This window comes from Astatotilapia calliptera, chromosome 3 (assembly GCF_900246225.1).
Source record: "Astatotilapia calliptera chromosome 3, fAstCal1.2, whole genome shotgun sequence".
In the NCBI taxonomy this organism is placed as follows: Eukaryota; Metazoa; Chordata; class Actinopteri; order Cichliformes; family Cichlidae; genus Astatotilapia; species Astatotilapia calliptera.
In genome coordinates, this window is record NC_039304.1 from 6,671,806 (window position 1) to 6,693,922 (window position 22,117).

Genomic DNA, 22,117 nt, shown 5'->3' on the forward strand with positions numbered 1-22,117 from the left:
GATGATGGTGCTGTGGCCCCACCACCTCCACCTCTTTGTAAAGGAACTAACTGTCATCTGAAGCTTCAAATGGAACTAAGACTTCCTCCACTAGGTGGCAGTGTCTGATGAGAAAGTGTTAGTGGAGCTGGCCTGGAGTCAGAAACAGGAAGATGCAGGATTTGGGCTGAAATGGGGAAAAGTGGTTCGCACTAGTGCCTTAAAGCAAGAAGGTTGTAGGTTGAAGCTTGTTGGCCTTTCTGTGGAGGTTGGATGTTCTCCCACAGTCCAATGAAATGCTGCTTAGGTTCATTGGTGCTTCTAAATTGGCTGTAGGTGTGGATGTGAGAGAGTGCTTCTCTGTCTCTCTCTGTTGGCCCTGTGATGGACTGCTCACCTGTGCAGGTGGACCACGCCTCTTGCCCTATGACAGCTAGGGCACAGGCTGCAGCCCTGTGAGCCTAAGCTGAATAAACAGTTAGCAAAAATGATCCATAGATGGCCTGAAATCCCCCAGTTAGCAGTTTGGTAGATAGCTATGACATGCTAATCCCATCCAGCAGCTGTATTCTACCTGTAAGCTGATCCCTGCTGAGCCAAAGCACTTTTTCATATACAAATTACAACCTTTAATAGAAACCTATTGGTCAGCATCTTATTAGCCTGCTGTTAGCTTCATTCCACAGAAAACTGAGAGAAACTAACAGAGTTGATAAAGAATAAAGAGAAATGTGCTGATTTAAAGCCTTTGAAGTGCTTCAGATGATCTCTGTCCACTTCTGTCCACTCATTCATTCATGTAAGCTTTCTAATGCAGCTTTGATCTTCACAGTCTGCTTCATGAAACTCATTCTAACCCTGAATGTCAGAGTGTTCCTCCTTCTCTTTCCCATCATTCATGCTGGCAGTGGAGGAGATTTGGATGTTGGACTGTGTTTTGGATGATGTGTGTATGTTTGTGTTGGACTGCTGTCTGTAAAGCAAACGCACATTTTGCTTTGGATTTCAGTGTCAGACAGACTTTAAGGTGGAATGAAGAGTTGGAGAGTTTCACAGTGAATTATCCAGTGGAGGATTTTTCTTCTTCTTTGAAGGTTTGAAATGTGAACATTGTTCTGCTGCAGTCAATGGACTAAACCAGAGAAGAAGAAAACAGACTTTACCATGAAGATCCTCAGTGTGGATCAGTATAATATCAGCCTGATGTCTGCAGTTTAGTGTCAGCACAACTTTCACATCATATTCATCTCAGCACAACTAAAACATGCTGACTGACCTCAGAGTTTCAAGTCCACATCCTGGACTCTCCAGGAAACCACACAGATGCTTCACTCCTGAATCCTGCAGGTTGCTGTTGTTACTCAGGTCCAGCTCTGTCAGATGGGAGGGGTTGGACTTCAGTGCTGCTGCCAGATAATCATAGCTGATCTTTGACAAACCACAGCCCCTCAATCTGTATAAAGAATGAAAGATGTAAGTTTATTAGACAAAGTGTGAGCTTGAAATCATTCAGTGTTTCATCATCTGTTCAGAGCTGAAGAAGGTTCAGAATGTAGAAGTTTAGAAAATGGAAACTCCAAACAGCTGAAGCCAACAGGAAGCAGCTTCAAACAAACACAACAAGAGAAAAAACTCTGAATGTTTCACATTAAAGTCGTACATTTCTCATAAAAACAGGACAAAGACTTGAAAAAGTCGTGTTTTTCCTTCCAGGAACCACAAGGCTTCACTTTTAAAGGTGAAGTGTGAAAGAAATGGACATATTTGAAGTCCAACACCTTTTTCCAGTCACATTATTAAAGCAGACAAACTACAAGCTCATTTTCATTCCAACAAGTCATCTTCTGACCTGGACTAACAACACTGGTCTCTATGTGCAGCTGGCTGTGAGACCAGTGCTCAGGGAGCGTCTACAAAGTGCAACACTGAAAGAACATCACACACTCATTTGCTTCCAGCACTTCCACACAAACATCTACTGTCATTATTGTCACCAAACTCTGTGGATCCTTTATTGCAAATTCAAATGGGATCAAATGGTCAGACAAAAGAGGGTTATGAGGAAATATGATGAAATGTTGTGTATTAGCAGCAAGTTATTGAATCATTTTCCTCAGAAACCAAACAAAATGATTGACAAACATGTTTTTACAAACTCAGTGTTGGACTTGGATCAGCAGGATAAGCTGATGTTTAAAGGCATTTGAGTCTCGCTGTATGAGAGTCCAGTTATTACTCAATATTTATGGATGATGTTCTTTCAGTGTTGCACTTTGTAGACGCTCCCTGAGCCTCACAGCCAGCTGCACATGGACCAGCTGACATTACCCAGCATTAGAGGCGGCTGTAAAAAAATGGATTTTCCTATTTAAATGGTTTTAATTTGAATAAAGCGATGTTGATTCATTCAATCCTGAATCAATTTTTAATATAAATGTATTTTGCCAGAATCTCAGGTTAAAGCTCCCAAAAGTATTTCAACAACAAGCAAACAGATAAAACAGTAAATGAGAGCAGCTAAACACACAAAGATGGAAACACAGAGCGTGGATCGTTCACTCGACGGCACGTACACGGACACGCCGTCGGGGCTGAAAGTGGACAGCTCACAGATCCTGAAGCTGCAGGTTTCATCTGTCTCCAACCAAAACTGACTGAACCAGCAGCAGAAGAAGATCCAAACTACGCTTTACGTTTGATGAACATCGTCATGAATTCTCTCTGACTTTGACGTTTACTTCCTGCACAGCTCTCTCTCTCTCAGTGTACTTCAAGAACAGTTTACCTTCAAAAATCTGTTTCCTGCATTATTCACTGCTTATTACGCACCAGTCTGCTGTTGTGTTCACTGCTGTCGGCCTCCCAAAACAAAGCCTCATTTCTGCTGTTCAATACTGAAGAAATGTAAACCTTTTAAAATGATGACAGATTACAAACTCTCAGCTGTGTCTGTAATCAAACCTCTGTAACTTTGCTTCACTTCAGCAGCATCAGCTCATGTTCACATGTTGATTCATGGTTTGCTTCAGTTTTTGATGGACTGCAGAATATTTTGAAGGTTATCTGCTATAAAAAGCCAGAACAGGAAAATCTGCTTCATGTGTTTCTGTTTGATCCTCAGTGACTTTGACACAAAGGCCTCTGCTGTGATGATCACACCTCTGATCAAGTCTCACAGTGTCAGCTTTGTTTTTATACATATGGATATGTGCTGATAAATGATCAGAATTATAATATTTCCCACTGTCTGCTGTGTGCCGTGACCTTTGACCTGCTAAAGACAGTCAGCTGTGGATTATTCATTGTTGTGTCTGATACTTAGAACTGTGAGGAAGAACACTACACAGTTAATCAGGGTCCCCTCTCTCTGAATCAGGAAAGGTGGGCAGGCCGCGTGTGGGCCGCGGGCCATACGTTGAGTCTCACTGTTTGAAATGTGAACATTGTTCTGCTGCAGTCAATGGACTAAACCAGAGAAGAAGAAAACAGACTTTACCATGAAGATCCTCAGTGTGGATCAGTATAATATCAGCCTGATGTCTGCAGTTTAGTGTCAGCACAACTTTCACATCATATTCATCTCAGCACAACTAAAACATGCTGACTGACCCCAGAGTTTCAAGTCCACATCCTGGACTCTCCAGGAAACCACACAGATGCTTCACTCCTGAATCCTGCAGCTTGTTGTTCAGGCTCAGCTCCAGCTGTCTCAGATGGGAGGGGTTGGACTTCAGTGCTGCTGCCAGATAATCACAGCTGATCTCTGACAAACCACAGTCCCACAATCTGTATAAAGAATGAAAGATGTAAGTTTATTAGACAAAGTGTGAGCTTGAAATCATTCAGTGTTTCATCATCTGTTCAGAGCTGAAGAAGGTTCAGAATGTAGAAGTTTAGAAAATGGAAACTCCAAACAGCTGAAGCCAACAGGAAGCAGCTTCAAACAAACACAACAAGAGAAAAAACTCTGAATGTTTCACATTAAAGTCGTACATTTATCATAAAAACAGGACAAAGACTTGAAAAAGTCGTGTTTTTCCTTCCAGGAACCACAAGGCTTCACTTTTAAAGGTGAAGTGTGAAAGAAATGGACATATTTGAAGTCCAACACCTTTTTCCAGTCACATTATTAAAGCAGACAAACTACAAGCTCATTTTCATTCCAACAAGTCATCTTCTGACCTGGACTAACAACACTGGTCTCTATGTGCAGCTGGCTGTGAGACCAGTGCTCAGGGAGCATCTACAAAGTGCAACACTGAAAGAACATCACACACTCATTTGCTTCCATCATCCAACCTGAAGAGGAAACAGAGACGCCTCCCCTTCAAAGTAAAAGCTGCTCCTTTTGGACACAGTATCAAAGAAAGTCTACAGTATAACATAGAAAAGACAGAACAAAGTTTTGGTTGTTTTTAAATTGTGCAGAAATGAAACTACACTAAGCTCAATTATGTGACAGACATTTCATCCCATGTCAGTTTGGCCTCATCCTGGGCCGGATTATCCAGCACACACTCTGACCACAGGCCCAGGGGCCACGCACAGCTGGGCTCCATCCAAGAGACAGCAAACAAACCAACACAATAATAAAAAGCACCATGTGATCTTCTTACATCTTCAAGACAAACATAGTAAAAACATGAGCATATTTGTTTCCTGATAAAATGATGTGACAGGTAGAACAGAGTAAAGTGGTGGTGTTACAGCCTTTCTCCCCTCTGCTGCCGAGGCTGTTAGTCTCTCCCAAACTCAGCTACAGGACTTCCAAATGAATGAAAGCAGCAGAAGTGGCTTTACAAATGAAAGAGGAAGAGGAGAAGAAGAGGAGAGGGAGGCCACCCTGACCATCACTCCAGCTGAAAACATCACACTTCCATTAAAGTTGGTGAGGAAATGTTGAGCAGGATGAGCTGCTGGCTAATCTGGAGGCTGTAGCAGCAGCTCACAGTCAGCGTGGATTTCCACTCATGAAAAAGCTCTGGCTGCTTCATTTCTCATCTCATATCAGAGACTTTAATGCTTCACTGAAGCTGTACTGTGATGCTTCCATATCCCAGTGAGGCCTCCATAATGATTTCAGCTGTTCTGTACACACACTGTGTGCCCTGTATGGCTCAAAGTCTCTGCAGCCTGTTTTTATCTGCTATCATCAGATCTTCATCATCCTCATTCACATCCCTCACACACTCTACAGCCTCATCAGCACTGACTTCATCTTCACTGACTGATGGAGCACAACATGAACCTGTGGAGGCTGAAACACTGTCCTGTCAAACATCTCCCCGTCACCACTCCACTTCTGTCAGCCTTTAAATGAACCCTGCTCAAGTCTGTCACTTCTGTTTGGAGCCAAAACGAGGTTAAAGATTATGCCACTACATTCTTGTCTAGAAAATATTAAAGTGTATTTGGTGACACACAAAAAAGGGTAAAGTTTAAGTATAGTTTGGGTCCACACATATCCAAATCCTGGTGTGTAGGCCTACTTAGTATTGAGAAAAGCCCACTAAAAGAACGCCCACCAGACCAAAGCAATGGTTTTGACTTGATCAGCATTAACCCCGCCCCCTGACTTTGATGGGTGAAGCTGACAAATAAAATGTATTTATGAACAGCGATGCAGGGCCAGGAGTAGCAACGTGAATTAAATAAATACATCATTAAATAATTCATTAGTGATGTATTTATTTAATAAACCATAAAATTATTGCTACTTTACTCAAAATAAATTTAAGACATCAATATTAAAGGTTAAATTATGATAATGAATACATGCAACTATAACTGATGACATAAGAATTTGGATTTTTAAGCTAAAGCGAAGCTGCTGACTCACTTGGCATGTTACTCTCAGATCCTCCCTAATAACAATAACATAATTACACTTTAGCCACAAGAGGGCAGCAGCATTAATACAAGTCACGTGTATATAAAGGTACAGTGATTATATTACAGTGATTTTGACAAAAACAAAACAGAGGTTCATGGCAGTGTGTTTTTCATAACATACCAACCAAATTAAATAATAAAAACTTTATAACTTACAGAGCTTTTTTAGAGACTTTGACCACTGGCAGCAGCCTCAGAAGAGCCTCCTCTGAAGCAAAGTATTTCTTCAGGTCAAACACATCCAGATCTTTTTCTGATGACAGTAAGATGAAGACCAGAGCTGACCACTGAGCAGGAGACAGTTTATCTGTGGAGAGACGTCCTGAACTCAGGGACTGTTGGATCTCCTCCAGTAGAGAACGATCATTCAGTTCATTCAGACAGTGAAACAGATTGATGCTTTTCTCTGCAGACAGATTCTCACTGAGCTTCTCCTTGATGTACTGAACTGCTTCCTGATTGGTCTGTGAGCTACTTCCTGTCTGTGTCAGCAGACCTCGTAGGAGAGTCTGATTGGTCTGCATTGAAAGACCCAGGAGGAAGCGGAGGAACAAGTCCAGGTGTCCATTTGGACTCTGTAAGGCCTTGTTCACAGCACTCTGGTGGAGAGATTGGAGTTTTGGTTTATCAAATAGTTTAGACCACATGGACGTTGTTTGTTGTTCTTCCAGCAGATTGAGTCCAGAGTTGATGAAGGTCAGGTGGACATGAAGAGCAGCCAGAAACTCCTGAACACTGAGATGAACAAAGCAGAACACCTTGTTCTGGTACAGTTGTTTCTCCTCTTTAAAGATCTGTGTGAACACTCCTGAGTACACTGAGGCTGCTCTGATATCGATGCCACACTCTGTCAGGTCTGGTTCATAGAAGATCAGGTTTCCTTTCTGCAGCTGATCAAAAGCCAGTTTTCCCAGAGACTCAATTATCTTCCTGCTCTCTGGACTCCAGTGTGGATCTGTCTCAGATCCTCCATCATATTTGATCCTCTTGACTTTGGCCTGAACCACCAGGAAGTGGATGTACATCTCAGTCAGGTTCTTGGGCAGCTCTCTTCCCTCTCTGGTTTCCAGCACATCCTCCAGAACTGTAGCAGTGATCCAGCAGAAGACTGGGATGTGACACATGATGTGGAGGCTTCGAGCTTTCTTGATGTGGGAGATGATCCTGCTGGCCTGCTCCTCATCTCTGAATCTCTTCCTGAAGTACTCCTCCTTCTGTGGGTCAGTGAACCCTCTGACCTCTGTCACCATGTCGACACACTGAGGAGGGATCTGATTGGCTGCTGCAGGTCGTGTTGTTATCCAAAGGCGAGCAGAAGGGAGCAGGTTCCCTCTGATGAGGTTTGTCAGCAGCTCATCCAATGAGGTGGACTTTCTTGTTTCAGTCAGGATTTTAGTTTTGTTGAAGTCCAAATTAAGTCGACACTCATCCAGACCATCAAGTATGAACACAACCTGGAAGTCTTCAAGCCTGCAGATTCCTGATTCGTTAGTTTGATTAAAGAAGTGATGAACAAGTTCCACCAAGCTGAACTTTTCCTCTTTCAGCACATTCAGCTCTCTGAAAGTGAATGGAAATATGAACTGGATGTCCTGGTTGGCTTTGTCTTCAGCCCAGTCCAGGCTGTATTTCTGTGTTAAGACTGTTTTCCCAATGCCAGCCACTCCCTTTGTCAGCACTGTTCTGATTGGTTCGTCTCTTCCAGGTGAGGCTTTAAAGATGTCTTCTTGTCTGATTGTTGTTTCTGGTCTGTCTGGTTTCCTGGATGCTGTTTCAATCTGTCTGACCTCATGTTCCTCATTGACCTCTGCAGTCCCTCCCTCTGTGATGTAGAGCTCTGTGTAGATCTGATTCAGGAGGGTTGGGCTTCCTGCTTTAGCGATCCCCTCAAACACACACTGGAACTTCTTCTTCAGTTGGGCTTTAAGTTCTCGTTTACAGAGTGGAGCAAATTTTTCTGAAGGTAAGAAATTCAGAAAAAAATATTATATAATAAATATCATAGCCTTTCAGTACCCTGAAAGGATGAATGTCTATTGGTCCATTTCTTGAGCTATTAGGAAAGATCAATATTCAGTCTTTAGAGAAATTCTCTTACTGCTCTGCAGATGGTCAGCCATCTCATGCTGCTTAAGTCTCCTCAAGAAGTGGAGTGTGATCTTCAGAAATGCTTCTCTGCAGCTCTTTCTTTCATCTTCATCCTCACCTTCAAACATCTCCTCATCCTCCATCTGGCTCTTTAAAGTTTCTGGGTGATCTGGACTCAGAAGCTTCTGGATCTTCTTCAGCTCGTTCTTCACAAACATGGTGATGTTGTCCTCCAGCCGCTGGAAAAGAAGACTATATGAATTACCCAGTGGTAAATGGACTGGTTCTTATATAGCTCTCTTTGATACTCTGTGCACACAAAGCATTTTATACAACATGCCTCATTCAACCAAGCACATTGTTCTATGCTTAAATACTTTCTTTTACACTCTGATGGATGCATCAGAGGGCAGCTTGGGTTTAGTACGTTACCCAGTACATTTGCCAGCCAGGGTTTGATTCACAAACCTTCTGACTAGTAGCTGACCTGCTCCCCTCCTGAGCTACAGTCACCCCAATCTGACTGAAATCATGGAGCCCAAACTCTGACTTATGTTGGACACACTGACAATCCTCTGGTCCACAAAGTGCAGCATAGAGGTGACTGAAAAGAACAAATGTAAACGTAGTACTACAAACCATAACCACAGAGTCCAGGTGTGTTTGATGTTGCTGTGCAGACTGACCAGTGGAAACCTCTGCTCTCTGCTGGTCCACTCTGTGGAGGAGTAATGTATAATTAGCTCATGTTATGTCTGTCCACACACAGACACAAGCTAAAGGTCCATGAAGTGATGTTTGGATGGGTTCAGTCAATCAGATGACTGTCATGGTGGAGCTTTGCTAGTCCTGGTGATCCCACTGAGAATTAACAACACAGTTTCCAGATGTCTGTAGTTTTCTGCTCAGTTTCTTTAGTCCCAACAGCTCTTACCATCTCCTGCATAAAGCTTTCCCTCCATGCTCAGATGCCCTGGAACAAGGTGCTCTCTTTATATCAGTGACTGGTTTAAAGGGACAACTTGCAGTGCTCGCCAAACTTTGTGTCAGCAAAAGTAGTTCTAATGTTTCTTACATTTATTACATTTTTACATTTTTACACACACAAATCAATGAACGCAAAAACATGAACTTTCCAGATATTTTGTTTCACAATGTTACAAAACTCAGTTCACAACTCCACAGTCAGATTTACAAGTACAAAATATTTATGACCACAGTTTGAGCCGATGTATGTCCCGAGTCTGTGGACTCAGTGGTTTTGTTTTGATTGTTATTGTCTTTTGTTACAATTTCATTCTGATTAAGATTTTCTAGTTCTGAGGTTTTGGTTTCTGTGTTCCCTCTGTACTGTGTTAGTATTGTGTCTCTGTGTTCACTTCCTGTTTTATTTTGACAGTGCCATGTCCTATGTTAGTGTGTCTACTTTTGCTTCCCCTTGTCTGGTTATGTCCAATGAATCCTGCTGTGTCTCCCTTTTCTCATTCCCTGATTGCTCTTTTGTGTATATGAGCCCTTTGTTTTCTCCTGCTTGTTGCTGGTTCGTCTGTGTTGTCTCCCCGTGTCTCCGTTTAAGGTTTCAGGTTAGTTTTGTAGTTTTTTCAGTAGAGGTTATCTTAGCTTCTGCACAGGCCATCTCCACTGCACTTCACCGTTTCAATAAAGCTCACTCACTTCCCAGCAGTGTCAGCATCTTGGGTCCTTTATTAAATTCAACATGGCTCGCCCCGCTAGCTGTGACATAAGATGTGAAAACAATATCCAAAAAACACGAGAGACAAACAGGGAATAGTTTTAAGGTGCAGGGCCAACAAACTGAGTCTAGCCATGAACTCAGAGTTGATTGAATTAGCATTTTGAATTGGCTGATCTGAGTTACTTCAATCAAGTCTATGTTCACTTTGAGTTAAGATTATACGTGATTAATGGAAAAGAAAAAAGCCGTCATCAGCAACTGATTCTGATTTAGCAGGTTTTCAAATCTAAACGGTACCCATCCCTAGCTGGCTGTAGTTAAACCTTTACTTAAAAAGCATCCCTAGACCCAGCTGTCTTAGCTAATTATAGGCCAATCTCCAACCTGACAATCCTTGAAAGAGTAGTTGGGGGGAGACAATCAGAGGGGCAGTGTGATGATCTTTGGTTACAAACTACCGCAGTCAAGTCCAGAGGTGGGTAGTAACGAGTTACATTTACTCCGTTACGTTTACTTGAGTAAGTTTTTGAAAAAAACTGTGCCATTAAAGTACCAAAAGGTACTTTAATGGCACACATGTTAATGTTAGCCATTTAAATATTAGCAGTTAGCTGAGGCCACAAGAAGAAGAGGCCCTAGAAGAACAATGGATGATAAGATTAGATTTTCAAGACTAGGCAGAGACGTGTTTTCCTTTACTGTCTCTCACAGAGGAGGGAGCAGATACCAGACGAGGTCACGGAGGTACGGGGAGGATTCGCAGCAGACAGCAAGACTGCCACGTCCATGCGAGAGAGCGATGGCTACGATAATCTCTGTTTTTGTCTCCCTATATAATGTTGTACAGCCCATTTGAGGGTTATCCTCTGTGAACCAGATGCTTGATTTCACACAGAGGTCCACCAACTGAATTTGATCAGTTATGGAACGATTTACCTGGACAGGCTCCTTCACTCGCTGCTTTTAAACCTCCTTTAAAACACACTTTTACTCCCTGACCTTTGACCCAGTGTGACATGTTGACTCACTACCTCAGACAGCTTAAAAATAGTCTTTTTGTTTTTTGGTGCTGCCTAAAAGAACCGTAAAATATCTGTCCTATATACAGTTATGTTCATATATTTTTGTACTACATCAAGAAACTCAAAAATATAGTTTTTAATATTTTAATCCTAATTTTTAAAACTGTTTTTGTCATTTTTCTTCTCCCATTGCATCAAAAATCATTATTTACACTGAATAAATGAGTCAGCAGCTCTCTTACATTGTTGCTGCAGGTTCATTACTGAAGTGTAGAGGTTGATCTTTGGACCAGTCACTCCTCACAGACACACAGCTGGATGCTGCAGATCCTGCTCCATCTTTTTCCTCCATCTTCTTGATGTCAGGGTGGAGTTAGTCTGAGAGGTAAACACACACACTCAGAGGTGCTGTTGTACTGGAAGCATCACACTGATGGGTTTCTAAAGTTCTCATTGATCATTTCATGGAGTTTCTGTGGTAAACACTGTCCTGTGACGTATGTGTTATGGTGAGGGTCATGAGGGCTAACCAGCCCCACTCCTTACTCCTCATATTTCAGCCTGAAGCACAATAACAGCCTAAACCTAACCAGGAGGCTGTAACCTCAAAGGGACTTCATGGTTAGAAATAAAGGTTCAATGAAATGAAGCAGATCATAAAAACATGAGTTCCAACTTTAAAAGAAGCATCCACACGATGACGGCACAGCAGAGGAGCACTTTCTCTAACACACTGATTCAGTTCCACTGACACAAGGACACACACAGGAAGGCACACACACACAAGCCTTTATAAGAAACAACACAATCATCTGCGCTTGACTTGTCAATCCAAGTCCTTAGCCCATGAGCCCGCGGTATCAGACCACAGATATTCCCTTACTTTGAAAAAATAAAGACAGTTTTCAGAACAGACCTGATGTTTATGCTACAGCCTGTTTACCAATATAATCAATATCAGATATCAGAGCAACAGAAACCTCGGTGATCAGGACGCTGGGACTGAGAACAGGAAGTGGCTCAAACGTCACAGATTCATGACGTCACCCTGAACTCCACTCACCAAGGGCGTAGATTTGGCATGGACGGAAGGGACGTGTCCCCACCAATAATTTGATCTCTTCGAGTAAAGAAAAACAAACCCGATAGGAAGAAAAAAACGATCTGTCAGCGTCTCATTCAGCGAGCGGAGCAGAAAAAGTTAAATTGCGTTCTCTACTGGAGTCCTACGTCATGTGACAAATATGGCCAATGTGATTGGCTGAGCCTTTCAGGGAGCTCTGTTTAGTTCCAGCAGCGGCAAACCTGCGCTGCGAGGAGGAGAGGAGGATGGAAGCGCAAAGGAAGAACCTGCATATAAGAAATTGTTTTTCAAAGAAACCTGTAAGTCACTTAAAGTCAAGTTCACTCATATAATGTGTCCGTCACAATAACGTTACAGGCTATGCCGGGTTCTCACACAGCTGAATAAACTGCTGTGTGAAAACAGCAGTTTATTCGACCATCTACGCCAGCGTCCGGTTATATTTTAGACAGCAAGGAACAGACGGCAGGTGACGTAATTCTGAAGGCTAGACCGTCCAATTTCACAGTCGCTCATTTCCGGTCTACCCAGCTTTCGGAGGACCCGGCCCACTTAGACCACTAAGGCCGCGTCCTCAGGTGGACGCAGCCTCTGAAGTTGGACACCCCCGGCCTGTTTCCGGCTGGACAATAATAACAGTGACATTTAACTTATTTTATCCGATAAATAAACACTGTAAGTTTCAAGTTTTTTGTATATATATATGTACATGTATCCCCCCCCCCCCCCCCCAGCCCCTTTAGGTCTCCCTAATTCTGAGGTCTTATGGTTGGCAAGTAGGTGCTAGGCTTGGTCCAAATCAGTCTAAAATTGTATGTAACCACGAATAATGTGATTCCATGTCCACCAGGAGAGACTGGACAGTATAGATGTAAAACAAATATGCCAGCAGTTCATTTCAGCTAACGAGAGGAGCAGGCATGTGTTTGTTGTGTGGGCATGTAGTCCATATCTGTTGCTGTAACAGTAGTTCATGTTTAGAATTAAACATCCCAGCTCACTGATCTGATAGAGGGCAGTAGTGCCTGAAATGTTGCATAATGTTGCTGAGAGATCATTTACTTTGTGGTAATCTTAGATGAGTAGTTTTATGGACAAAACCCACCAGATCATTCAGTGTTCCCTTAGTGCTAATGTATCAGAGATGTTGGTGTACTATAACTGAAGTAATGTTGTTAAGTCCTTAAAGTCATATTCTTTTATTGTCTTGACTGCATTTGAAGCCATTTTTACTTTTGTATGATACCTGATTTATATGGAATATGGCTGAAGTAAACTAAAGCCTGAAATACTTAGTCAGTCATTTGCTTAATAGTAATTTAACATCACATAATTCACATATAAAACTATGAATTGTAATTTTAAACGGTTTAAAAGCATGTAGAATAGCACATGTAGGCAAGTATATTTCTCCTCTTTTTATCAAGAAGCAAAAACAAAAAGGAAAAAAATAAGAAACGGGGCAGGGGTCGATGGTTGAATCATCCGTCCCCACCAATGCCACAACCAAATCTACACCCTTGCCACTCACGGAGTTTCTGTCGCCATTGTAGTTTTTAAAGTCCCGTGATAAAGGCGGGTCTTTCTGTGAATCCGCACGCTCATTGGCTAATAGCTCGAGATTGACACATCGTTATCCAATGAGCGTGCGGGAACTTCCGACATAAAGTTGTTTCCTTTGAAAAACCAAAGTCTGATTATTTTTGCCTCCACTGACGGAGCCTGTTGTTCCCGCCACAGAGACACAGTAATGTCAGAGCGGTGTTAACACTCACCCTGCCTCAGCACAGCTCTCACTCTCCTCCTGCTCTCTCACACTAAACGGAGGCTCAGCTAAACTCACTTCCTCTCTACTTACAGGAAACCAGCGCTCAGAGGAGCCGACCGGCCTCACATTTCACCCACAGACACGAACAGCGTGGAATTATTTTATGTCAAAAGAAGAAACATATTCATGTTAACACTCACCTGCCTCAGCTCCACCTTCCTCCTCCTGCTGCTCTGAAAGGAGGCTCAATACTTTCACTTTCACTGCTGCTCCCTAAACACAGAGGATGCTGGGACTTGTAGTTTTTTCCTTCCGGTGCGGTCTTCCTCTTTGTTTGTTTGTGTTTGTGTTCAAGTTATTTCGATCATGTAAACATCAACAGAACACGTGAAGCCACACAGAGTTTGTATGTCGAGGTGGGTAGGAGGGTTTGAGGGTTTGGGGAGGGGTCAGAGGGAAGAGGTCTCTCAGTCTTGACAATCCACATTGATGGCATTGCATCTTTCAACGTGTTTGTGGGTCGATTTGGATGCTCCAGGTGTGAGAGCAGCCACTCAGCCTCTACTGCAGATGTGTGTCACAAGTTCATCTAGTAGTAGGCTATGGCACTTGGCCACAGGTGGCAGCAGTGGACTGGCCTCCATTTGAGACTGCTCCAGCTGCTATGTGATAGTCCAGCTGCAAACTGAAGATCATATGCAAGTTTTGGAAATTAAACTGTGTGAAGTAGTCAGACTCGAACGTCAAGGAAGGTGGTAGGGAAGCAGACTATGCAGACATTTTGGGTTTCCAAGGTGAGCAATTTATTTGCAGTGAACTTAATTTAATGTATAACTTAACAAAACTTTCCCCAAATCAATTCATTTAACAAAACTCAACATCACATGGCTCTGGTGACACAGCTCACCTCTCCTCTCTCCTGCATCTGGTAGAGACTGGCTTTAAATAGGGCCATCAATTTCCCTCCAATTGCCCAGCCAGTACCACTCACTCAACTGAGGGATCTAAAACTCTACTCAGGTTATCTAAAAACACAAAACCTCTACACACTTCTAATATGCACATTTACACAACTAAATGGCAGTATTAACAAAAGGAAAAACATTCAACAAATCCCTTTAAACATTAACACAAACAAAAGGAAGCATCTCTCTGGAAAAAGAAACCCCTCCACATGGTTTGACCTGATGATGTCATGTGTGACATGATCAGGACTTTAAAATGAGGAAATGCCAAGCGGGCGTTTCCCCACACCTGACACTCATGATGACTGAAAAGACAAACAGAGTAAGTATGAACAAATGACTTAATCTGTAACATAATAAAGTATAAAGAAACATAACTTAGTATTTGTCTTAATTTGCAGAATGTTTGATTTGCCGGCAACAAAACGCTTACACAAACAAACCCGGGATAGTGAGTGAAGCAATGTTACTTGACAAATAGCAAATCATAGCAAATACATAGAAACAGAATAATGTGTACAATGTGCAAAAAAAAGGTAAACACATATGGGACAAATGGAGAGAATTACAACTGCTTCTCCACTTTGTCACAGTCACATCAGCTGTTTTACAGTTTACAGCACAGCAACAACAGGATTAAGCAATCAAGCAATGGCTTATTATATTGCTTTGTCACACATGTTGCTAACTGTGATGTTATTGCTCTGATCACAGAGGCGTGGCTGGGCCCTCCTATCACCACTATGCTATTATCAGTAATATTCATTTCTTTATTATAGATGAAGTGTGAGTGAGAGTGGGGTCATGTTTACAATCCAATCAAATTCTTTTACATCCATCAGAGTCAAAGGTCAACTTCAGGATTTATAGGTGAAAAATTGACGAAAGGCCTGATAACTACGATTATTAGAAGTCTGCTGTGTTCATATAGAAAGTACTAAAGAGTCAAAGTGGTAATGCTGTATGGAGCTTTGTGTAAGTCTTTGTTACTGCCATCTTTGCTTTCATGAACTTCTTTTTAAAGGAAGGTGTTTTGCACTACAAAGATTTTCTTCTGGATTTGTCCCGTATATATTGTCCAGTATATGGGTTATACTGGAATGATATAAGGAATGGATTGAGTCCTTTTCTAGCTTAGAAACGAAAAAAAGTGAACCTATCCTTGAATAACTAATAGTGCCATTTGAGTAGTTGTAAAAAACAGACCTGATTTCACTGTATCCAACACAGCTGATAACACTGAGCACCACGTGGGTGTGCAGTATTTTTTTCCACTAAAGGAATTTCCCAGATTCACTACATCCCTTGCTCCATGGAGAAGCTACCAGTCCTCCCAGTTGTCTAGCTATGTTTTGCTGTTCTGTAACTGTGTGAAGTTAGCTGTCATGAGTCAGTAAACCCTCGCTGTGCTGTCTGTGCTCAGGTGATGACATCACCCCCATCCAGCAGGAGATTACCATGATGAAGGAGTGCAAGCACAAAAACATCGTGGCCTACTTTGGGAGCTACCACAGGTGCTGGGTGTTTTCTGATGTGTGGAATTCCTCAGATTGTTGGTGGACTGAAATATGTGGAATTTGACTTTTATCTTGCACGCGCTGAATTCCTCTCCCACTCCTTCAACTGCTTAGTTACATTGTTGGCCCACCAGCTCATGCATGATACTGTGTGCTTGTGGGAGTAAATGCATTGACTTCATTATATTAAGGCCTGTCTGCTTCCTTCTTAAACGCAGTACTTGTTTTTAACCAATGCCTGCACAGCTGTTCAGCCACAGAGAGCAGCACGCATGTCAGACATGTCAAATAAAAGCTGAGTGTCTCTCTTTAGAAACACCAAGCTGTGGATCTGCATGGAGTACTGCGGTGGAGGCTCCCTGCAGGATATCTACCATGGTAAAAACACACACATCTAAAATTCATGTCAGAACACGACGCATCTACTGTCCTCGATCGGCTGAATTCACAGCATGTGATTAAATTAGTGTCGTCCGCTCTTAGTAATGAGGGCCTGTGATTGACTGGGTGAATCTCTGAATGTACCTCACGTGGATTGGATACGAGAAAGGATTGTCATTAAGGGAAATGTAATTAAATAATTATCAGTCATAGATTCTAGTTTGTCCTTCTGTGAACCAACTAATATGTATTAAAATAAAAACAAAGACTGCTAGCCTAACATATAAGTGGTGAACTACTCAAAGAGAGAGGAATAAGAGGAAATGTTTCCTTCTCAGGACCAGGAATTATTTTTAGGCACTGCAAAGCAAGAAACAACTAAAAAGCTAAAATCACAAACTAAAGCTATATGTTGCATTTCTTTCTGTCGTTACACTTTCCAAATGAGCCAATAAGGATGAATACGACCATAGTGGAGCTGTTTAAACATAACTATATGAGTACTGTTTCCACCCGATGAGTCTGAGTGAGGCAGCTGAAGCATTTCCCAGCATGTCCAACTGTAACTACCACTTTAACGCTCAGTCATTTGAATAGTTGGTATAAAGCAGATGTGGAAGTAGGCACAATGATCCACTCTTACTCTCATGTCTCACAGCTGTTAATCAGACTCTTTTCCACAGTGACGGGTCCACTGAAGGAGAAGCAGATAGCATTTGTGTGCAGGGAAACTCTCCAGGTAAGGCTTTTCAGTCCAGGAAGCTTGTTACTGTTGCACTGCAAAGTCTTTACAGACACCCTGCTGACACAATGAGTCATGTGTTTTTTCCCAACTTCAGAGCAGCTCCAGTCGTGCCAGACCACTAAGTGCATTGTAGATGTTCTGAAACTGCCTCTGCAGTAGAACATGATAAATGGTCTGGTCCTGATATAGCTCTTTTCTTTCTAACGAAGTGCTACAAGTCCCTTTCACCTATATACAGTTGTACTCACACTGCAGTTCATTTTATTCCTTTAATTCCTTTTAAACAATCACACACACATGCTCACCGCAATAAATGCGTAGGATGCGGTTCAGTGTCTTTACCAGGGGCGGGTGGATACGCAGGTGGGAGGAGCTGCCAACATTCTGGTGGTGCTGGAAAACCCACCTGACCTCTTGAGCCACAGCAGCCATACGGCACACTGTGTTTTCATAGACCGTGACCTTCTGCCCACTCAAAGCTTTGTTGGATGATCAGCTTTGCAGACTGACAGCAAAAAACACCAGAAAAAGTGCTTCCAAAACTTTCACCAGTGCTGTACACGATCAGTGAGTCTGCATTCAAAGCACGTAAAGGTTACAAAAATCAAACTAAGGAAACATAGAGATATTGTTCCTGATTCATGCAAGACTAGATGAAGATGGGGATCACTCCTCAGTGGACAGCATGCTCTCCTACTGCCTGGGTGGAGTGCTGTGCAGTGGGTCATTAACACCGCCCAAATCATTGGCTGCCCTCTGCCACCCCTGGAGACTGTTAGTCAGTCAGTTCAGCTGTATGTTTTCTCTCTCTTCCTAGTTCAGTGTTGTAAACCATGACTTAAGCAGTAATTAAATACATTCTCACAGTAATCGGCTGATTTCCATCTTTTCCAGGGCCTGTATCACTTGCACGAAACTGGCAAAATGCACAGGGACATAAAGGTACAGCTGTTTAGTTGTTACTGTTTAATAGTGACGCTCAGACTGTGGATCATCCTGTGAACAAGCTTGGATCTTTATTGTCTTTGCAGGGAGCCAATATCCTTTTGACCGAGCGTGGAGATGTGAAACTGGGTCAGTGTGATTTGCAGTACTTATGCAGGCTTAGGTAAGCACGATGTTGGATTTTAGCTGCTCTGTGACCCTGCGTCTCTCCTCTGTGTCCAGCTGATTTTGGAATCGCAGCAGAGATCAGTGCCTCTGTGGCCAAGAGGAAGTCATTTATTGGAACTCCTTACTGGTAAGATGAATACATCACCACTAACCCTAACCTTACCAAACCCTGAGCAAACAGTGTCTGTCTGTCGATGGTGACACAGACCTCTCTGTTTTTCTACAGTGCTGCTATCACTGTGAGCTTGGTATGCTGCCAGCGCTCTTTGTCTTTATGCTCAGCTGTAGGTTCATCTATTGTGCTTTTGTGTCACAGTATCAGTTAAGTGTTCTGCTTTCACTTTAGCTGAATTCGTGTCTGTTTTATAGCCTCGGTTCAATATATCAGCCTGTTTAAGGTTAGGGTTTTTAACCTCATACGTTATCAGAATTAACCAGACAAATCGATCCGCCTCATAAGAGCGGGCTTGCATCAGCAGCCGCAGAATGGAGGTCAGTCCCGTGTGTGTGCTGGGATGAGCTTTCCTGTGCTCGTACTTTCATGGCATGTCTATGTCTGTCAGTCTATGAGTTGCCGACTAACCCTCAGAAAGCATCTACTAAACCAAAGTCTATGAAAGAAAATGTGCAAAGGACAGATTTGTTTTAGTTCGATTTACAATAAAGTGATAAAAAACACACGACCTGTCTTTCTCCATATAGGTAAACATATTTATCTTTAGGTGAAGCACTGCTACAGTTATTGCAACGATACCTGATCACTTCAAGGATCAAGTTTCTAACAAAGCCACAGACCGCTCGCAGTCAGCTGCCATCTTCAAATATTGATGTTTCACAGATTTGTCATTGAAAGTTAATATGAGTGGTTGACTCCTGGACACACCTGTTTGCGAATCAGGCCCACTAACTCTTCCTCTCTGAGCAGGATGGCTCCAGAGGTGGCTGCGGTGGAGAAGAAGGGTGGCTATAACCACCTGTGTGATATCTGGGCCGTCGGCATCACTGCCATCGAGCTGGCAGAGCTGCAGCCGCCCATGTTTGACCTGCACCCAATGAGGTGAGTCAGCACAAACAATGGGGACTGGACAAACAGTTGGAGACAGACAGACTTGGCAGACTCTGGGTGATTGCTGCTTGGACATTTTCCAGTCCAGTGACGTCTCTCACACTGTTTTTCAGAGCGCTGATGCTGATGTCCAAGAGCAGCTTCCAGCCTCCAAAACTTGAGGACAAAGCCAAGTGGTAAATGTGCTGCTGATGGTCTGAAATTCAAGTGCATAAGCACCTGTGATCTGATCAGTATCTTCCTCACTGCTGATACATGTATCTTTGTCTTCCTCTGTCTGCAGGTCTGCTGGCTTCCATAGCTTTGTGAAGATGTCTCTCATTAAAAGCACTCGTAAGCGGCCCTCAGCTGAGACACTGCTGCAGGTTAGTTTGTCACTAAACAAGGAAAAACGAACCAACCGTCCGTCTTCACACTGGCACTGTTGTGTGTACAGTAGCTGTAAGCACATCTTTCTCTTCTGTTTTTAACGTTAGCACAAAGGGAGGTGGTTGGCCGAGGCTGGCTGTTACGAGAGCGACTGGAAATGATTGCATTGCATTTGTACAGTTTATACTGGGAGCTATTCAGTAAAATTTCACATGCTGATGAACATGTGATATTACACAAAATCTAAATGTCACATTTTGCTACAAATATTACAGAGCTGTCAAATCAGCAGATATCAAATGATGTACGATCAAAAACATCTGAGCCCTCAGTGCGTGGGTCGCTTGCTCTGCTGGTGGAGATATAGTTCTGTCCATCTCCATCCAGTTAAGGGCTGTGGGGAATGGGAGGTGGGGTGCACCCAGGACAGGAAGGAAGCTGGAGTACCCAGACACAGAAAGGCCACCAGCTGATCTGAGCCCAGGACCTTCTTGCTGTATGGCCACAGTACCCCAAAATTACATTTATAGCTAATTGGGTTTGGTTTTTTTTTTCTATGTGGCATGTTTTGCAATGAGACTGGCTGCTATCAGCTGTTATCAAAGTACTTTTTACAACATTCACCTGCAAACATGCTCATACCGTTTGTGTTATGCCTTTAATTTCTTTCATACACAGTCGCATACGTCCTGCTTTTTGATTGGACCTCATAGTCAGTTTAGAAATAATACAGAAGTGGACAGATTTATGAAAATGTCATTTTTTTAAATGTATCTCCCAAGTGCTGTTAAACAGAGTAAGAGCTTTAATACCGCATTTCTAAAAATCTAGTTACATTGTTACATTATTTGCATGTTTGCATTTGTTACATTGTTACATTATTTGCATGTTTGCATTTGTTACATTGTTACATTATTTGCATTTTTGCATTTGTTACATTGTTACATTATTTGCACACAGAAACATAATGTCTTAGTCTTTTATTTTCCATGTCCTCCATGTGTTTCTCAGCGAGCTGAGCAATCTTAAGTATTTGTAACAATTAACAGTGTCAATGTCACAGCCATGAAGGGTTCGAATATGGACTCTAGAGCTTCAGGCTTCTTCAGGCAAGAGATTTCTGAAATGTCGAAAGTCGACTGCAGGTTTGCAGTGGTCAAAGAGCAGAGCCAGTGTTATGTAAAATGTTGCTCTCTTTCACTTGTTGCTGCACATCAGACATAAGAAACTTTATTTTCTTTGTACTGTAAGACAAAAACAAAGCGAAAGAGAGACCTGAGATTAGCGCCATCATTTCCCGTTTAAGGTGTGTGCCTTCTTTCTTTAGCATCCGTTTGTGACACAGCTGTTGACCCGTAACTTGATCATTGAGCTGCTGGACATGGCCAACAACCCCGAGCTCCACGCTCCCCACACAAACACCATGGATGACATTGAGCTGGAGGTCAGTTCTCACAGCGTAGCTAAACTCACTGGATAAGGACATTTGATTTTGTACACTGTGGATTTGAAACCAAACAATTAAGATGTTATCAGCGTGCAGCTTCATTCGAGTAGTGTGTTACCTGTTTAGGGTTAGTGTCTTTTCTAAACATGGTGTTCCATTTCAGATGCTTAAAAGTGACTGAACACTCGTGTTTCCGCTCTATTTCACAAGGAGTTAAACGGACTAAATATCTGGAGCTTTCAACATGGATCATTTGGGTTCTTTTTCTCTGGAAATCAACAATCTGGTACTTTGGTAAAAGGAAACCTACACTCTGCAAGAACACTATCGATGAGGTCGTCTTAATATTGTTTTCAAGAGAAGCCTTCACAAATGGAAATACAGAGTTTACAACAAGGTGCAATCCACTGGTTACACTCGGGAACATGAAGGCCATATTAGACTTTGACTGAAAACACCTTTGGAGCATGTCCAGTCTGGAAAGATGAACTTGTACCAGAACAACGAGAAGACAAAAGTATAGAGAAGGAGATCGGTTGCATGCATGGCTGCCAGTGAAGCCAGGTCAGTAGAGTTTATTGATGATGTGACTGCTGGATGAATTCAGGAGTGCACAGGGCGATAACCTCACGCTGCAAAACTAACCAGACAGAGCTTCACTGTGCACATAACCGCGAGCAAACTGCTAAACCCAAGAATTCTCAATTTCCAATGGTCAAGTCAGTCACCTGATATCAGCCCCACAGAGCGTGCTTGTGAGTGACTGAAAACAAAACTGCACGTAGAGAGTGACCAGCAAACCAGCTGCAGTGGGACGTGGCTGCAGTAAAGGCCTGACAGAGCACTGAAGGGAGGAAACCTGCATTTAGTCTAAAGTTCATCCAAGAACATCCAAACAGTCACTGTGAGCCTCTGAAGATGGGGACTGAAAATCTGCACTTTAATCACATCTTGATTGTTTGATTCCAAGTCCACTGTGATGATG

At 42.6% G+C, this 22,117-nt stretch overlaps 2 protein-coding genes across 7 annotated transcripts in view; one reads left to right on the forward strand and one right to left on the reverse strand.

Annotated features, from left to right (window-relative positions):
* Positions 1-13,761, reverse strand: part of LOC113017624 (protein NLRC3-like) — a 159,567-nt gene extending 145,806 nt beyond the window's left edge. For 3 of the 4 annotated variants that reach the window (XM_026160774.1, XM_026160767.1, XM_026160786.1), the window contains exons 1-2: positions 13,730-13,761; positions 10,920-11,055 (exon numbers count right to left, since the gene is read on the reverse strand). In XM_026160774.1, the coding sequence (XP_026016559.1) occupies positions 10,920-11,029 (110 nt within the window). In that variant the 5' untranslated portion in view covers positions 11,030-11,055; positions 13,730-13,761. Of the gene's footprint in view, positions 1-5,822; positions 7,829-7,969; positions 8,199-8,598; positions 8,678-10,919; positions 11,056-13,729 lie in introns of those variants that run through there. The other variant, XM_026160779.1, reaches the window with a different exon arrangement.
* An 864-nt stretch (positions 13,762-14,625) lies between these two features.
* The window catches only part of LOC113017982 (mitogen-activated protein kinase kinase kinase kinase 2-like), a 30,453-nt gene continuing 22,961 nt past the window's right edge, over positions 14,626-22,117 (forward strand). For all 3 annotated transcript variants that reach the window (XM_026161076.1, XM_026161065.1, XM_026161068.1), the window contains exons 1-11: positions 14,626-14,816; positions 15,918-16,008; positions 16,325-16,389; positions 17,076-17,131; positions 18,032-18,079; positions 18,169-18,211; positions 18,305-18,377; positions 19,176-19,307; positions 19,430-19,492; positions 19,600-19,681; positions 21,013-21,129. In XM_026161076.1, the coding sequence (XP_026016861.1) occupies positions 15,953-16,008; positions 16,325-16,389; positions 17,076-17,131; positions 18,032-18,079; positions 18,169-18,211; positions 18,305-18,377; positions 19,176-19,307; positions 19,430-19,492; positions 19,600-19,681; positions 21,013-21,129 (735 nt within the window). In that variant the 5' untranslated portion in view covers positions 14,626-14,816; positions 15,918-15,952. The remainder of the gene's footprint in view (positions 14,817-15,917; positions 16,009-16,324; positions 16,390-17,075; positions 17,132-18,031; positions 18,080-18,168; positions 18,212-18,304; positions 18,378-19,175; positions 19,308-19,429; positions 19,493-19,599; positions 19,682-21,012; positions 21,130-22,117) is intronic.